A 13,093-nucleotide genomic window follows, 5' to 3' on the forward strand; every position below is an offset into this window, starting at 1 on the left:
CATGATTTCAACTATAAAGTTAGAATAAGTCCATCAATCATAACAGTACTGCCTCTGGTCACATTGCAGGACATCTAGGAGACTCAGATAAGAGAATATATATCAAAGCACTTTCACAAACAAAATAGTTTGGGGTAAATATTGTTAATGTTACTTGATACTATATAGTTGCTGCTCACAATGGTTATATTTGTGTTTTCCACCTGTAGATGAGGTGCCCTCTGGATCTCACAATGAGAATGAAACTAGAAGCCATGAGTGTAATAGAAAGAAGAGTAGCCTTGGTCTGGGGAGCAGGGTGGAAGGGGTCAATGGGGGAAGTATTGTTGTAATACTTTCAACAATAAAGAACTTTTTTTAAAAAAAAAGAAAGAATAGTAACCGTATTGTTTGAGGGTTGGCCCTGGGGGCCAAGTGTGCCTCTTCCACTATGACCTTGGATGATATATGTAGAAGACTTATGTGGTAGAATCATTACATTTTGCTTCCTTGTTTATGCTCCTTTCTTTCTGCTTGCTCTTCTCCAGGCTCAGGAAAATCCTTCTCTATGATGGGCAATGCTGAGCAGCTGGGCCTCATCCCAAGGCTCTGCTGTGCTTTATTTAAAAGGATCTCTCTGGAGCAAAATGAGTCACAGACCTTTAAAGTGGAAGTATCCTATATGGAAATTTATAATGAGAAAGTCCGAGATCTTTTGGACCCCAAAGGGTAAGTTAGTGGGTGAAATTAAGCTTGTACTAGAGGTAATAATTTTAAATGATCCTAAAGCTAAAGCTTCAAGTGAATATTTATTTGAGCCTTGGTCACTACTCTGGTTTCCATTCATTTACTGAGGAATCATCAGCTCTCCAAGCCAGTTGGTATGCCCAGTATACATAGTTTATACCAGCAGTCGCCAGCCTTTCGGACCTCACGGACCACCAGTTGGCGACCACTGGTTTATACCGTATTCATGTATAATGTTGCTTATGCCATTTCAAAAAGATGTTTTTGCTATTTGTATTATTTTGGCCACCATGGTTTATTCATAAAAATTGAGTTAAAATGTCACATTGGCCCTGGCTGGTGTGGCTCAGTTGGTTGGAGTATCATCCTGTACACCAGAAGGTCAGGGGATCAATTCCTGGTCAGCGCACATAGCTAGGTTACAGGTTCGATCCTGGTCAGGGCACGTATGGGAGGCAACAGATGGATCTCTCTCTCTCTCTCTCTCTCTTCCCCTCTCCCTCTCCCTTTCCCCCCCCCCCCCCACCTCCCTCCCTTCTCTCTCTAAAAATCAATGAAAATGTCCTCGGGTGAGGATTTTTAAAAAAAGACACATTGGTCCTTCCATTTGCGTTGGGAAGCAGCACCTCTAAATTGGAGATAAAGTAGTTGAAGGATTGAAATCACCCAGCCCAGGCGAGTCATTCTCTTCGCAGGCTGTGCACGGAAATCAGGGGGAGGGCTTTTAAAGATACACCGCCTGAGCCCCACCCACATGGGCTGGGATTCAGTAAACATAGGGAAAAACCCATGCATCTGTATTTTTAAAAAACTAGGTGATAAAAACAAAATGAGTTTGATTCATAGAAGGAGAGGGCCATTAACTTTTTTTAATTAAATGTTTTTTACTGATTTAAGGAATATATATTTATATATAAAATTTAGAAAATGGGCAATATGTAAGAAGAAATAAAAATGACCTATAATCTCACTCAAAAATAACCACTGTTAATGCTTTGGTGCATTTTGATCCTGTATTTCAAATTTATGGTGTGTGTGTGTGTGTGTTGAAGTCATTCTCTAAATATAGTTCAATATTCTGAATTTTCTGTGTAACATAATGAACACTTTCTCTTGTTATTAAAAATATTTTAAGTGCTTTTAGCAGCTGTATAATTAAGGTTATAATCAAAGGTATAAGATCAAAATTATGGGTAGTAAGGAGTAACCCAGTCATAGGAAATGTTTGTGAACTACTTAATGCATGTGGAAGAACATTTATAACACATGTAAGATATAAAGAATAATAAAACCAAAGACTATCCTACATGTTCTTTAATAAATAGAGCATGACCAATATTTTTGAAGCCTCCAATATGTTCCTCTTGGATCCCATTCTATTCTCTACCCCTTCTTATCTTCCTCTTATTTAAAGTTAATGCATACTTTTGCATAATTCTTAACTGTGTGTAAGTGACATCATAGTTATACGTGTCCTTTGGTGACTTACTCAATGATTCGTTCATTCTGATATATTGAGTAATAAGGCATTACCTTTTTCTACTCTTTAGTATTCCGTTGTATGATTATACCATAATTTATTTATCCCATCTCCTGTCATTTGTGTAGTTGTCACTTTTTACCACTGCAGTGCTGCTCTGAGCATTCTTGTACAGTTCTCCTGGTGTACAAATGCATGCGTTTCTAAGGAATACATCTAGGGGTGGAATTGTAGGTCAAAGATAAAGATACTGAATCTTTAACTTTATTTGGTACTGTGGGACTGTTTTCCAAAATGATTGTACCAGTTCACATTCCCAGCAGCAGAGTTCACGAATTCCAGATGTCAGACGCCATCACAGGCACTTGATACTGTGCTAAATTGACTTTTTCTTGCTCATGAATAGCATTAAAGATTCTCTGGTTGTGCAAGCAGAGTGAGCTGAGTCCTGGGTCTGTGTGCATCAAAGTCACCCTTGTAAATATGTGCATTTGGTCTGCCCTTGTTTAGAGTATAGAAGAATTACTCACTGTCACATTGAATTTGCCATCATTAAAGTTAGTAACACCTATTTTGTAGGGTTGTAAGATTAAGTGGGAAATCTAAGATGTTCTTAGAAGGCCTTGGGAAGCATCAGTGGTTCTTAGGTCCTTTTTTCCACACTCGAGTGATGCCAAGCACTGACTCTTGATTTGAAAGGTGATTAATATCTGATGCCATGAAAAAGGTGACTGACATATACAATATAGTCATAATGTGTATCGCTTTGCTTTTCATCTCAATTTGATACACTGTTCAAATGGGTCCCAAACCATGTTTGCCATTTAAAATTTAAAAGAGCCATAAAATCTTCACCAGCAGAGACAATTCTAAAGGCAGGATAAATATGAGTAACTGCAAGCAGCTGCTGTGCTGTAATATCACTTTCTGTATGAAAATGTCAGCATCAAAGCAGCATAAATCAATACAGACTTGGAAGAGTAAATTAAAAACAAAACAAAACACTTCAATATTGTTTACTGTGTGGTCCAAATATGAAGATATTATTTACTGAGAATGTGCTTATTTATAAAATAGCCTTGAGTTGTTAAATTCAGTTCTGGAATGTTCTTCGCTTTGTCTTCTTTTTTTCCCTCCTGTGAAGTTCATCTACTAAAGCAAGTTGGCCTAACCTAGCATTCTGTGTAGTTTGGAAGAGATAGAAATTTTAAAATAGTAAGTTACTTTAAATAGAAGTCAGAGTATAAAAAACATTTCTGGAAAAGAATGCTATCTTGCTGATCTAAATAAAGTAGCTTTTAGGACATTTTCTTATTATTAAAAAAATTATTTTGGAACTGCCGTCTTGGTGTATGAATACTTGAAAAGAAAGAAGAGCCTCCGAGTTCTGTCTGATTCGCTCACTCCTTTTTTCTTTCTCTTGAAGGAGTAGACAGTCTCTTAAAGTTCGAGAGCATAAAGTTTTGGGGCCGTATGTAGATGGTTTATCCCAACTGGCTGTCACTAGTTTTGAGGTAAGTGTTTTTGTTTTAAAATGTCATTAAATAACTGACAGTAAATTGAAGTATGTGAGTAATATGGAATTTATTTTTATGTGAAAGCTTTATAGCATATTCATATCATTCATGGTCTCCAGGACCCAGTATCAACACACCCCAAACAGAAAAAAAGGTCCTTTCATCACACTCCTCAAATGTTAAAGAGTGTCTGGTATTTAATTCAACCTTTTCTCTTTGATAGGGTCCCCTGCCTTAGTTTCCATTACTTTTCACTCTTCTGTTTCTTCTGTTTTTTGGAATCAGCCCTCTCTCCATTTTCCTACTTCTTGATTTTTATGCCTTCTTACATCCTGACTTGATGTTGTACCTTTGTTTTTATTGTCATTGCTTTGGAAATCTCCTAACACAAACTGCTACCTGTTGCTGAAGAAAGCCAATGAATGAATGAGCGAATACACCCCTAAACTTAGTCTTGCTGTCTCTGTGTTGTGCCTATCCTGTCTTCACTCAGCATGACTAAAATTAATCCGTGAGGTAACTCTCTAGCCATTTAAATGAAGACATTTTTCAGATGGGTACTAGACTTGTGGGAGTGATCGCTCTGTGAACTTCAGTGCCTTGTGAATACTTTCTTTATAAGGTTCATTCATCAAACATTGCATAAGAATCCATAGGTTCTAAGTGTTGTAAGACAGGTGTACAAAGGTAAGTAAGGAAAATTCCCTGGAGAACCCTAGTGTTAGAGGATAGAGGCAAATAAGCGAGCGTAAATAGCTAGAGTTGTTAAGCCCAAAGAGTTCGAATAAAGTAAGATAATCACCATTATTGCACATCTGGAGTGCTCAATAAATATTAGCTCTTTTGTTCCCTAGAAACTTGTAAGGGAAAGAATTGGTAATTAACAGAGAAAGAAGACAGCTGTGGGTAAGAAAGAAGGGGGAACATTTCATATACTAGGAAGCACCGCGGGAGGAGGAACCTGAACCATGCTCGGTGAAGGGGGCGGGGGGCATGAAAGGGTGGTGGCGAATGCGTCAGAGGATCATAATTAATGCATACACCTGGTGGGCAGGACTGTGGTCATATGTTTTTGCTTATAATGTTTTCCTTGTGCTTTGCCTTTAGGATATTGAGTCACTGATGTCTGAGGGAAATAAGTCTCGGACAGTAGCTGCTACCAACATGAATGAAGAAAGTAGCCGCTCGCACGCCGTGTTCAACATCATAGTCACACAGACACTTTATGACTTGCAGTCTGGGGTGAGGGACTGGGCAGACCCTTTGCTGGCAGTAAAAGATCTTAAAGTATCTGCATGGGTGATGTGTTTCGTGGTTGGGTTTAGCAGCTGAAAAGTTTGTGCTGGTTCTTCTACGTACCTTGCTTAAATCATTTAGTTTCTTAGGTCTTTCTTAATACAGGGTGTCCCCCAAAAATGTATACACACTTTAACAACTGATAGCTCAATTTTGAAAATGAAATGTATTTTAGTAAACAAACTTTATACGTATTTAAATGTGTTGTATACATTTTTGAGGACAACCTATATATAACTTTTTTTAATTGAATTTCTTGTGTGAACTCTCTGAAGAGCATCATGATTTCACCAGACTGCTTTTAATATGTATTCTTTCATACTGAAACTCACCTAAAAGCAACTGAGTCTACCTCACTGTCATTAAGGGATATTAAGGGGGAAACCTCAACATTTAGCCTAAAGAGCACTTTCTCAAAAGAAGAGCTGTTTGACCTGAATGCGCAGGAATCCTCGAGCCCTAGTATTTCCTCATAGGCAAGTAAAATCTCCAGCTTCCTGGGTGCAGTCTGGATTGCTTCCCAGCTGCCATACAACATGCTACAGTACCGCACCAACTTAAATTTTGACTATAAGTTGCTAGTCCAGATAACTGACCGTTTCAGATCTTGAGACGTTAGCCTCGCTGTAGTGGATGGCTGCTCAGTTTTGCTCTCAGTTACAATGCTGACATATATGTAGAAATCATTTGGTTTCTGTGTTCACACGTGTTGTTTCTCTCTTGTTCCTTGCACCCAGAACTCTGGAGAAAAAGTCAGTAAGGTCAGCTTGGTGGACCTGGCTGGAAGCGAAAGAGTGTCCAAAACAGGAGCCGCCGGAGAGCGACTGAAAGAAGGCAGCAACATTAACAAGTAAGGTGCCTGTGCTGCCCTGGAGCATCGCATCCAGTGGCCTGTGTGTTGGGGGTCAGACGGCTCTGATCACAGGCGGTTTGGAGTCTATCTGCTTTAGTAAACTGCGTCGAGGAAAAACAACAGCCTCCTCGATTGAGATGCATGAAGTTATTCAAGCTACGAGCAAGTTATTCAACCTGCTCAAACATTCTACAGATATTTAGTGTATCATTGTTTGTAATGTAGACTTAGTTAAGTGCAAATCACAATTCCATAAGTAAAATCATGTAGTAAATTAACTCAGGGAGCTTATGCTGAAAAGAAAGTCTGCTTTGAATCTCTTCGTAAGGCTAATACTGTTTAAACATCAGTACTTCAAAAAAAACTACACTTACCAGTTATTGAATAACTGCCAAACGGAAATCTCACTATGTGCCTTGAGGACCTACAGTGTGCCCAGTGAGCAGGGAAGGCTGGAAGCAGAGGGAGGCAGATGTGTAGGAGTTTGCCATGGAGACAAAGGAGATGAAGGCATCCTCACGGAGCGCACAGCTCAGGCACAGATAGTGAGGACTTGTCTTCCAGGGGTGCAGTGTCCCAGGTGGCTCCTGCTGTGCAACAGGAAGTCTCCCTGCTTTCCAGCAGGAGAGGGAGTGGAGTTTGCCTTTAAGAGGGTGCACTCAGGCCAGACTGCCTGAGGTTAATCCTGCCTCCACCACTTACTACATCTTAACTATCATAGGCAAGTGATTTCACCTCTCCGTGCTTCATTGTTCTCATCTGTAACATGGGGATAATAACCGCACCTACTTCATGGAATTGTTTGGGATTAAATGCCCACAATGTGCTTAGAACAATGCCTGGCACATAGTATGCACTGAATAAAATTAATTGTTGTAGCTATTGTTTTTATAATTCATATAAACAGTATAATCATTATCTTTATGCCAAGTTCAGCAGAAAGCAGTTTAGTTTGTACTTGTAATATATGTGTCTTGCAACATATAACTTGGGGTTTGTTTGGGACAGAAGGTGACAAGAGTTAATATATTTGGGAACATGTCTGTGCACCTGGCATTTTAAAATGTTGTTAGCAGATTAGAATTTTAGTATACACCAGTTTAAAATTAGAAGTAAAATACCATCCCCTCTTTCCAGTGGACATAGGCATACTCACTGCAAAGACTGCTGCTTTAGGAGTTAATCTCCCGTTCTAATAACAAAGGATTTTGCTGTGTTTTGTGACAACGCATGTTAGGAGCCAGGCTGGCACTACTGCTCTGCATTCCAAAATGAGCTCAGGAACCACGATGGGAAAGCAGAAACGGGAGTGTGAGGGAGTAGGTACCAAGGGAGAGACTGTCAGCCATCCTAGAGACCTGTCTACTGGTGCTGAGCCATACCAGCCCTTTGCCTGCTGGCTAGGATTGTGGGGAAACGCTGAAGATTCTATGCTGTGAATTGTGGGAAATTAGAATATGGCTTTGAAGTATAATGATCACTAACTCTTATTGACCTCTTGCAACGTGCCAGGCATTATCCCGAATGTTTTGTGTTGCAAGTCATCTGGTCCTCACTTCAGCATTGTGAAAGGGGTCTGTTACTCCATTTGCAGACAAGGAAACCAAGGCAGAGAGCAGTTACATAATGTGTCCAGAGTCACAAAGCTCTAAGTGTGGATCTTGGATTGGGTACAGGCAATCTGGCCGCAGAGCCCAGGCTCACCACTGTGCTGTACTTGGGGTGACCATGTGTTGTTTGCCTGAAAAAAATTCTGATTAACACTTTTGTTCCAGAGTAGATATTACCATTGCCTCCTTCAATTTGGACACTGAATTATGTAATATCCCAAACTGGATTACCTCAAGACCACACGATAACATGATCGTGATCCTCCAACACCTGGCTCTTTTCCATAATGATTTATTGAGTTGAATGGAATTCTCTTAGCATCCTGCTGTCGTTTCTTATTATATACTAGAGACCCGGTGCACAAAATTCGTGCACGGGTAAGGTCCTAAGGCCTGGCCAGCGATCAGGTTCCCCGCCTCCCCACCTCCTCATTTCCTTGCTTCCTTAGCGTCCTGCCGCCACCACAGCTGGTCGCCCACCATGTTCCTCGCCACCCCCTGGTGGTCAGCACACATCATAGCGAGTGATCAAACTGGTTGAACTCCCAAGTGGACACTTTGCATATTAGCCTTTTATATAGAGAGACTAGCACTTTCACAAATGGATTTGTGTATCCCCTGCTGCTAGTCTGTGGGATATAATCATCATATTTAGGTTTCTTTATAGTTTTCAGGCCACTCTCACATGCATTATTTTGTGTTAGATTCATACTAGGTATTTTTTAAATCTTTGTTTAAAAGTGAGGAAACTGATTGTTGGAGACATTTAAGTAATATGAACAAGACATTTTAAGCCTCTGCTATGTGTTTGGCACCACAGTAGATGCTGGGGATGCCAAAGGAATTTAGATATTGTTGTAAATAGAATATTGCCTCACTGTTCCCTTCCCCCCTCCCCAAATATGTCAGGTTCTAATTCCAAAAATTGGCACATGTTACCTTACAAGGCAAAGGGATTTTGCAGATGTGCTTAAGTTATTAATATTTTGAAATGGAGAGATTATCTAGGTGGGTCTGATATAATCACAAGCTCCTTATAAGTGACAGAGGCAGATAGGAGAACCAGAATCAGAGTCAGATTGATGCAGCATGAGAAAGACTTCAGTGGCCTTTGCTTGCTTGGAGATGGAGGAAGGGGCCATGAACCAAGGAATGTGGGCAGCCTATGGAAACTGGAAAAGGCAAAGAAACAGATTCTCCCCCAGAGTCTCCAGAAGGAGTGCAGCCCTGCTGACACCTTGATTTTAGCCTAATGAGACACATTCTGGACTTCTGGCCCCCAGAACTATAAGATAAATGTGTTGTCTTAAGCCTCTACATTTATGATTATTTGTTACAGTATGGTTACTGCCCTTGAGGAGCACATAGTTTGGGACAACAGTAAGACACTTCATTTGAAAAAGTGAAAGGAAAGAGGATTTTTTGACTGGATAATGTTGAGAAATGCCATATAACCCAGCATTTAAGCATGGAACTATTTTTTATGACACCTTTCCTAGTCTTTGGATGTCTGCCAAGTTCGCCTTGTGCTCTCCCCAAAATAAGTGGCTAGAAGGGAGTGGAAGTCCCTCTGAACCCTTTCTCCTGAGCCTTAGTCCAGGGCTATTTTCTTCAGTCCGCACATCTCTCTAATCTCCCTGAGTTGGCACTTATGTGCCAAGAGCCCATTATGGATCCAGGTCTCCACCAGGTGTCCTCCAAGTTCTCGGCATGGTCCTCAGTACGTAGTAACTGAATGAATGGAGCATTCTTTTTTCCACAGTAAGACAGTGCTACAATCTGCACAACTGTGTTAGAGGCCTTCATAGAAATTGCGACTCACAATCCCTTACCTGTGATTCCAAAACTCCCAAAGTGCTTTTTTTCTTCATAGCACACTTCTTGGTAAACTTTCATGCGGCTATCTCTAGTCTTTATCTATATTTCTAATCTTTATTTAATTACTTACTTAATGTTACTATTCGTAAGTTTAACTGTAGAATTGTTCATATATTTTACTATGTATTGCTGTCCCAGATCCCGCCAGTGGTCACGTATAGTGTGTGAACTTTCTAAAATCCAAAATATTCTGAATTTTAAGACACATGTAGCCCCAAGAGTTATAGATAAGCGATATGGAAACCATGTTTTTATCCATTTGGAAAACATGGTTTGAACACTGAGCATAAGGATACGGGGATGAGTGAATAAGATGGGACCCTGGCCCCAGGGACTTCAAGGTCCAGTGCGAGCCCCCTTGGAAGGGCAGCATTAGTACATTAAGTGCCATAGACACTTGCACGGGGTGCAGGGGGAACACGGGTGACAGTACAGCTGGAAGGTCATGGGGGCTTCTAGAGCAGCTACTGTCATTTCTTGGTTATAGAAACTAGCCTTATGACCTTTATGTGCCTCAGTGGCCTCATCTGTAAAATGTGGATGAGGACACAGCCCTACAAGTGGGGCTATTAAAAGGATTAAATTAGTTTCTCATTGCACAGTACTTATGACAGTGCCCAGCACATAGCAAGCTCTATATAAGTGTGTACTAATAAAGTAAAATAATACAATAAATTGAAACTGCTGCCTGATCGTTCCACAAATGGCTTTTTAAGCCTTAAAATCAGTGCCCAGTTGTGTGCTAAAATTAAAGAAATCTCTAATGTTTTCTAAGCTTTCTCTCGGGCTCCTATTTGGACTTCTATTGATGGGACATTAATAATCCTCTTAAGCAGACCTGTCAGGGGCATCACAGACGTTAGTGTATGCTTAATGGGCTATGGATTTAGGAGCTTCATCTCTTCTTAAGCTCTTAAGAGGTTTAAAGCGCATGATTCCTTCATTTTCAGAGCTAAGGCTTGTGTGACTTCACCGCCACAGCCTGTTCATGGTTCGATAGTCATAGGTCGTCTGCAGACCGTCTTCACAGGGGACTGATCTGAAAAACCAGCCTGCTGCTCCGCTTGCCTGTGGAGGGTTGAATGAGGAAACCTTTCCTTTCTACTGGCATCTGGCTGGTTCAGCTCCCTTGAGAACTCATTTAGATCATGGACACTCTCTAATGCCCCAAGGAATGTCATTGAAATTGGTTCCATTTTAATCTCAGCAATGGCTAGTCCTTAAATACAAACAACGTTCATCTAATGAGGATTGTTCCCAGCCTCATTTCCATTTCAATTACTGTGGTTAATAATAAAGTATACTGAACACCTCTAAAAATGGGTTCTAGTGAACTTGTGCTAGAGAGATGAGTATGTGACACTCCTAGGGTTCTGTTATAGAATTTGTAATAATATAGTAACTTACAAGCTTAATGTTTCCATTGTTCTGTGTGAGTCAGTCCTCCTTTTCTCCTTCTTGAGGACTTTCCAGGAGCATTCGTGTTCATTTCCTCTTGGGAACCCCATTTAAATGGGTATTGCCTGAACTTGTACCTAAGGAGAATAAAAATGGCTTGCTTCTGTTCATTGTTCCAGAGCAGTCAGAGGTCCTTGTATATTTACGCTTGTACATTGCAGGAAAAATCTGAATAAACATCTTAACATTTAACATGAGAGACCCATAAAGGACAGAGCAAAAATCTCCTTGGGGTACGGTACCCATGTATTTGGGAGCATGTGCCATTTTTACCTCTGTTTCTCAAAGCATTTTTGTGAAATACTAGTTCCTCCAGTGGCTTTGGGAAGAAGAAGAGGAGGCCTGGACAAATAATTTTGAGAAAGGCTCCTAGTAAAACCTTCCTTTGGATATTCACAGTGGTAAAGCTCTGAGGAGACCTGAGTACTGACTACCATATAACTCTAACTTATTTCCTGAACTTACTTGATGACAGAATTCTGGGTGTAACATATATTAAAATCTCCAGAACATATTTTCAAGATAACTTGTTTTTGGAAATGTTAGTATATACTTTATTATTACATCACAGCAATTGTGATGGAAATGAGACTGGGAGTGATACTCATTAGATGAGCATTATTTGAGTTTAATGATTTGCATTAGCCACCAGAAAAGGGTGGTGAGTGGAAATGAGGTGTAGGGTATAGGTATAAGGGTTTTCTTTCTTGACGTGATGATACTGTCTTTTCCCTGTATTTTGCCATTTCTCCTTTACATTTAAGAGTGGGGACTTACTCACTCTTACGGAGTACTAAACTCAAATTCACTAATTTAATCATCTTTCAAGGAATTCTTTAAAAGCCAAGAGCTGCATTCTGCTGTAAACAATAGAAACCAGCTATAGTGAGATCCAAAGGGTGTATTTATTTTTCTCACTTAATAGAAATTCAGAAGCTGGAACAGAACCTTAGAAATGTTGTCAGGCATACAGCTCTGTAACCTTAGTGTGTGTTCATGTTCTCCTCATAACCTCAAGATGGCTCTACCATTCAGTGTTGCAAACAAGAAGGGGAAGGAGGAGGAATAAAGGACCACCTGCTCTGTCAGCTGAATCTTGTACCTTTTCTATCCAGAGTACATAGCTTCCTTCAAAGCCCCTCCCAGTAATGTCTCCCTACATCTCATTGGCCAGAACTGTGTTTCATGGCTTCCTTAAGCTACAAAGCACTCTGGAAAGTAGAGTTTTTAGCCTGACACATACTTCCCAATAAAATGAGGGTTCTGTTAATAAGAAGGGGTGGGGGGGGTTTTGGGCCAGCAGCCACAGAGCATACCAATGATGGTTGTATTAGTCCTTTTTAGAAAGAGGTCCATGTTCTGTTCTTCAGTGTATTATAGACTCTGTTTTACTCCACAAACACTGAGTGCTTTCTGTAAGCCAGGCACCGTAATTGATGAAGGAATTTCTATGGCAATAGAATAACCACGGCCTCAAGATGATCAGAATCTAAGTAGAAAGAGATGGAGAAATGGGTGTACCTTGTTTTATTGCACTTTGCTTTATTACATTTCATAGATGTTGGGTTTTTTACAAATTGAAGGCAAGACCCTCCAGCAGCAAAAATACTACAATTCACTTTATTTCAAATAAACTGAACTGAACTTGCAGTATCTCCAAGGTATGCCTGTATACAGCTAACTCTAATGAAATTTATAAACACTGTAGTTATGATCTCAGAAAAAAGATCTTTGGAAAAATAGGTAAAATAATATATTTGAAATCCATCCTAAAGAGTACAGATAACTTACATCACATAATATCTACTCCTAAGGGCAGGAATCTGGTGGTTAGAAAGCTATGTTGGTTGGAGGAACATGTAGAAGAAGAAAAAATAGTTGAATTATGACTTTTTTTTCTCATTGATTATATTTACTAGAGTAGCTTTCTTATTGTTTTTTATCCGCCCAAGTTTTACTGTCTTTTTTATCTCAAATTGTCCATTGATATAAATAGGTATATTTTTGAGAATTTCAATCTTAAAACATGGCTGTCTATATTATTAAAGGCCAGTGGCCATAACGCCATAACAACCAAATGACCGGTCACCAGGAGGTGCATTGATGGGTCTCGTGGCACGGCGGGTCTTGGTCTTATGGTGCAGTGTGGCAGGTATGGGGTTTTGCACACTGGGCCTCTAGTCTATTTATAAACTAGTAGCCTGGTGCATGAATTTGTGCACATTAAATGGAAATTAATTAGAAGAAATATTTTAATATCACTATTCACCCTTTC

The 13,093-nt window shown here is 40.0% G+C and overlaps 1 protein-coding gene across 1 annotated transcript in view; it reads left to right on the plus strand.

The window, feature by feature from the left end:
• Positions 1-13,093, plus strand: part of KIF13A (kinesin family member 13A) — a 199,341-nt gene that overhangs the window by 119,875 nt on the left and 66,373 nt on the right. The window contains 4 exon segments of the mRNA XM_036350606.1: positions 528-708; positions 3,633-3,720; positions 4,831-4,965; positions 5,757-5,869. Of these exon segments, the coding sequence (XP_036206499.1) occupies positions 528-708; positions 3,633-3,720; positions 4,831-4,965; positions 5,757-5,869 (517 nt within the window).

This window comes from Myotis myotis, unplaced genomic scaffold (assembly GCF_014108235.1).
Source record: "Myotis myotis isolate mMyoMyo1 unplaced genomic scaffold, mMyoMyo1.p scaffold_m19_p_2, whole genome shotgun sequence".
Lineage (NCBI taxonomy): Eukaryota > Metazoa > Chordata > Mammalia > Chiroptera > Vespertilionidae > Myotis > Myotis myotis.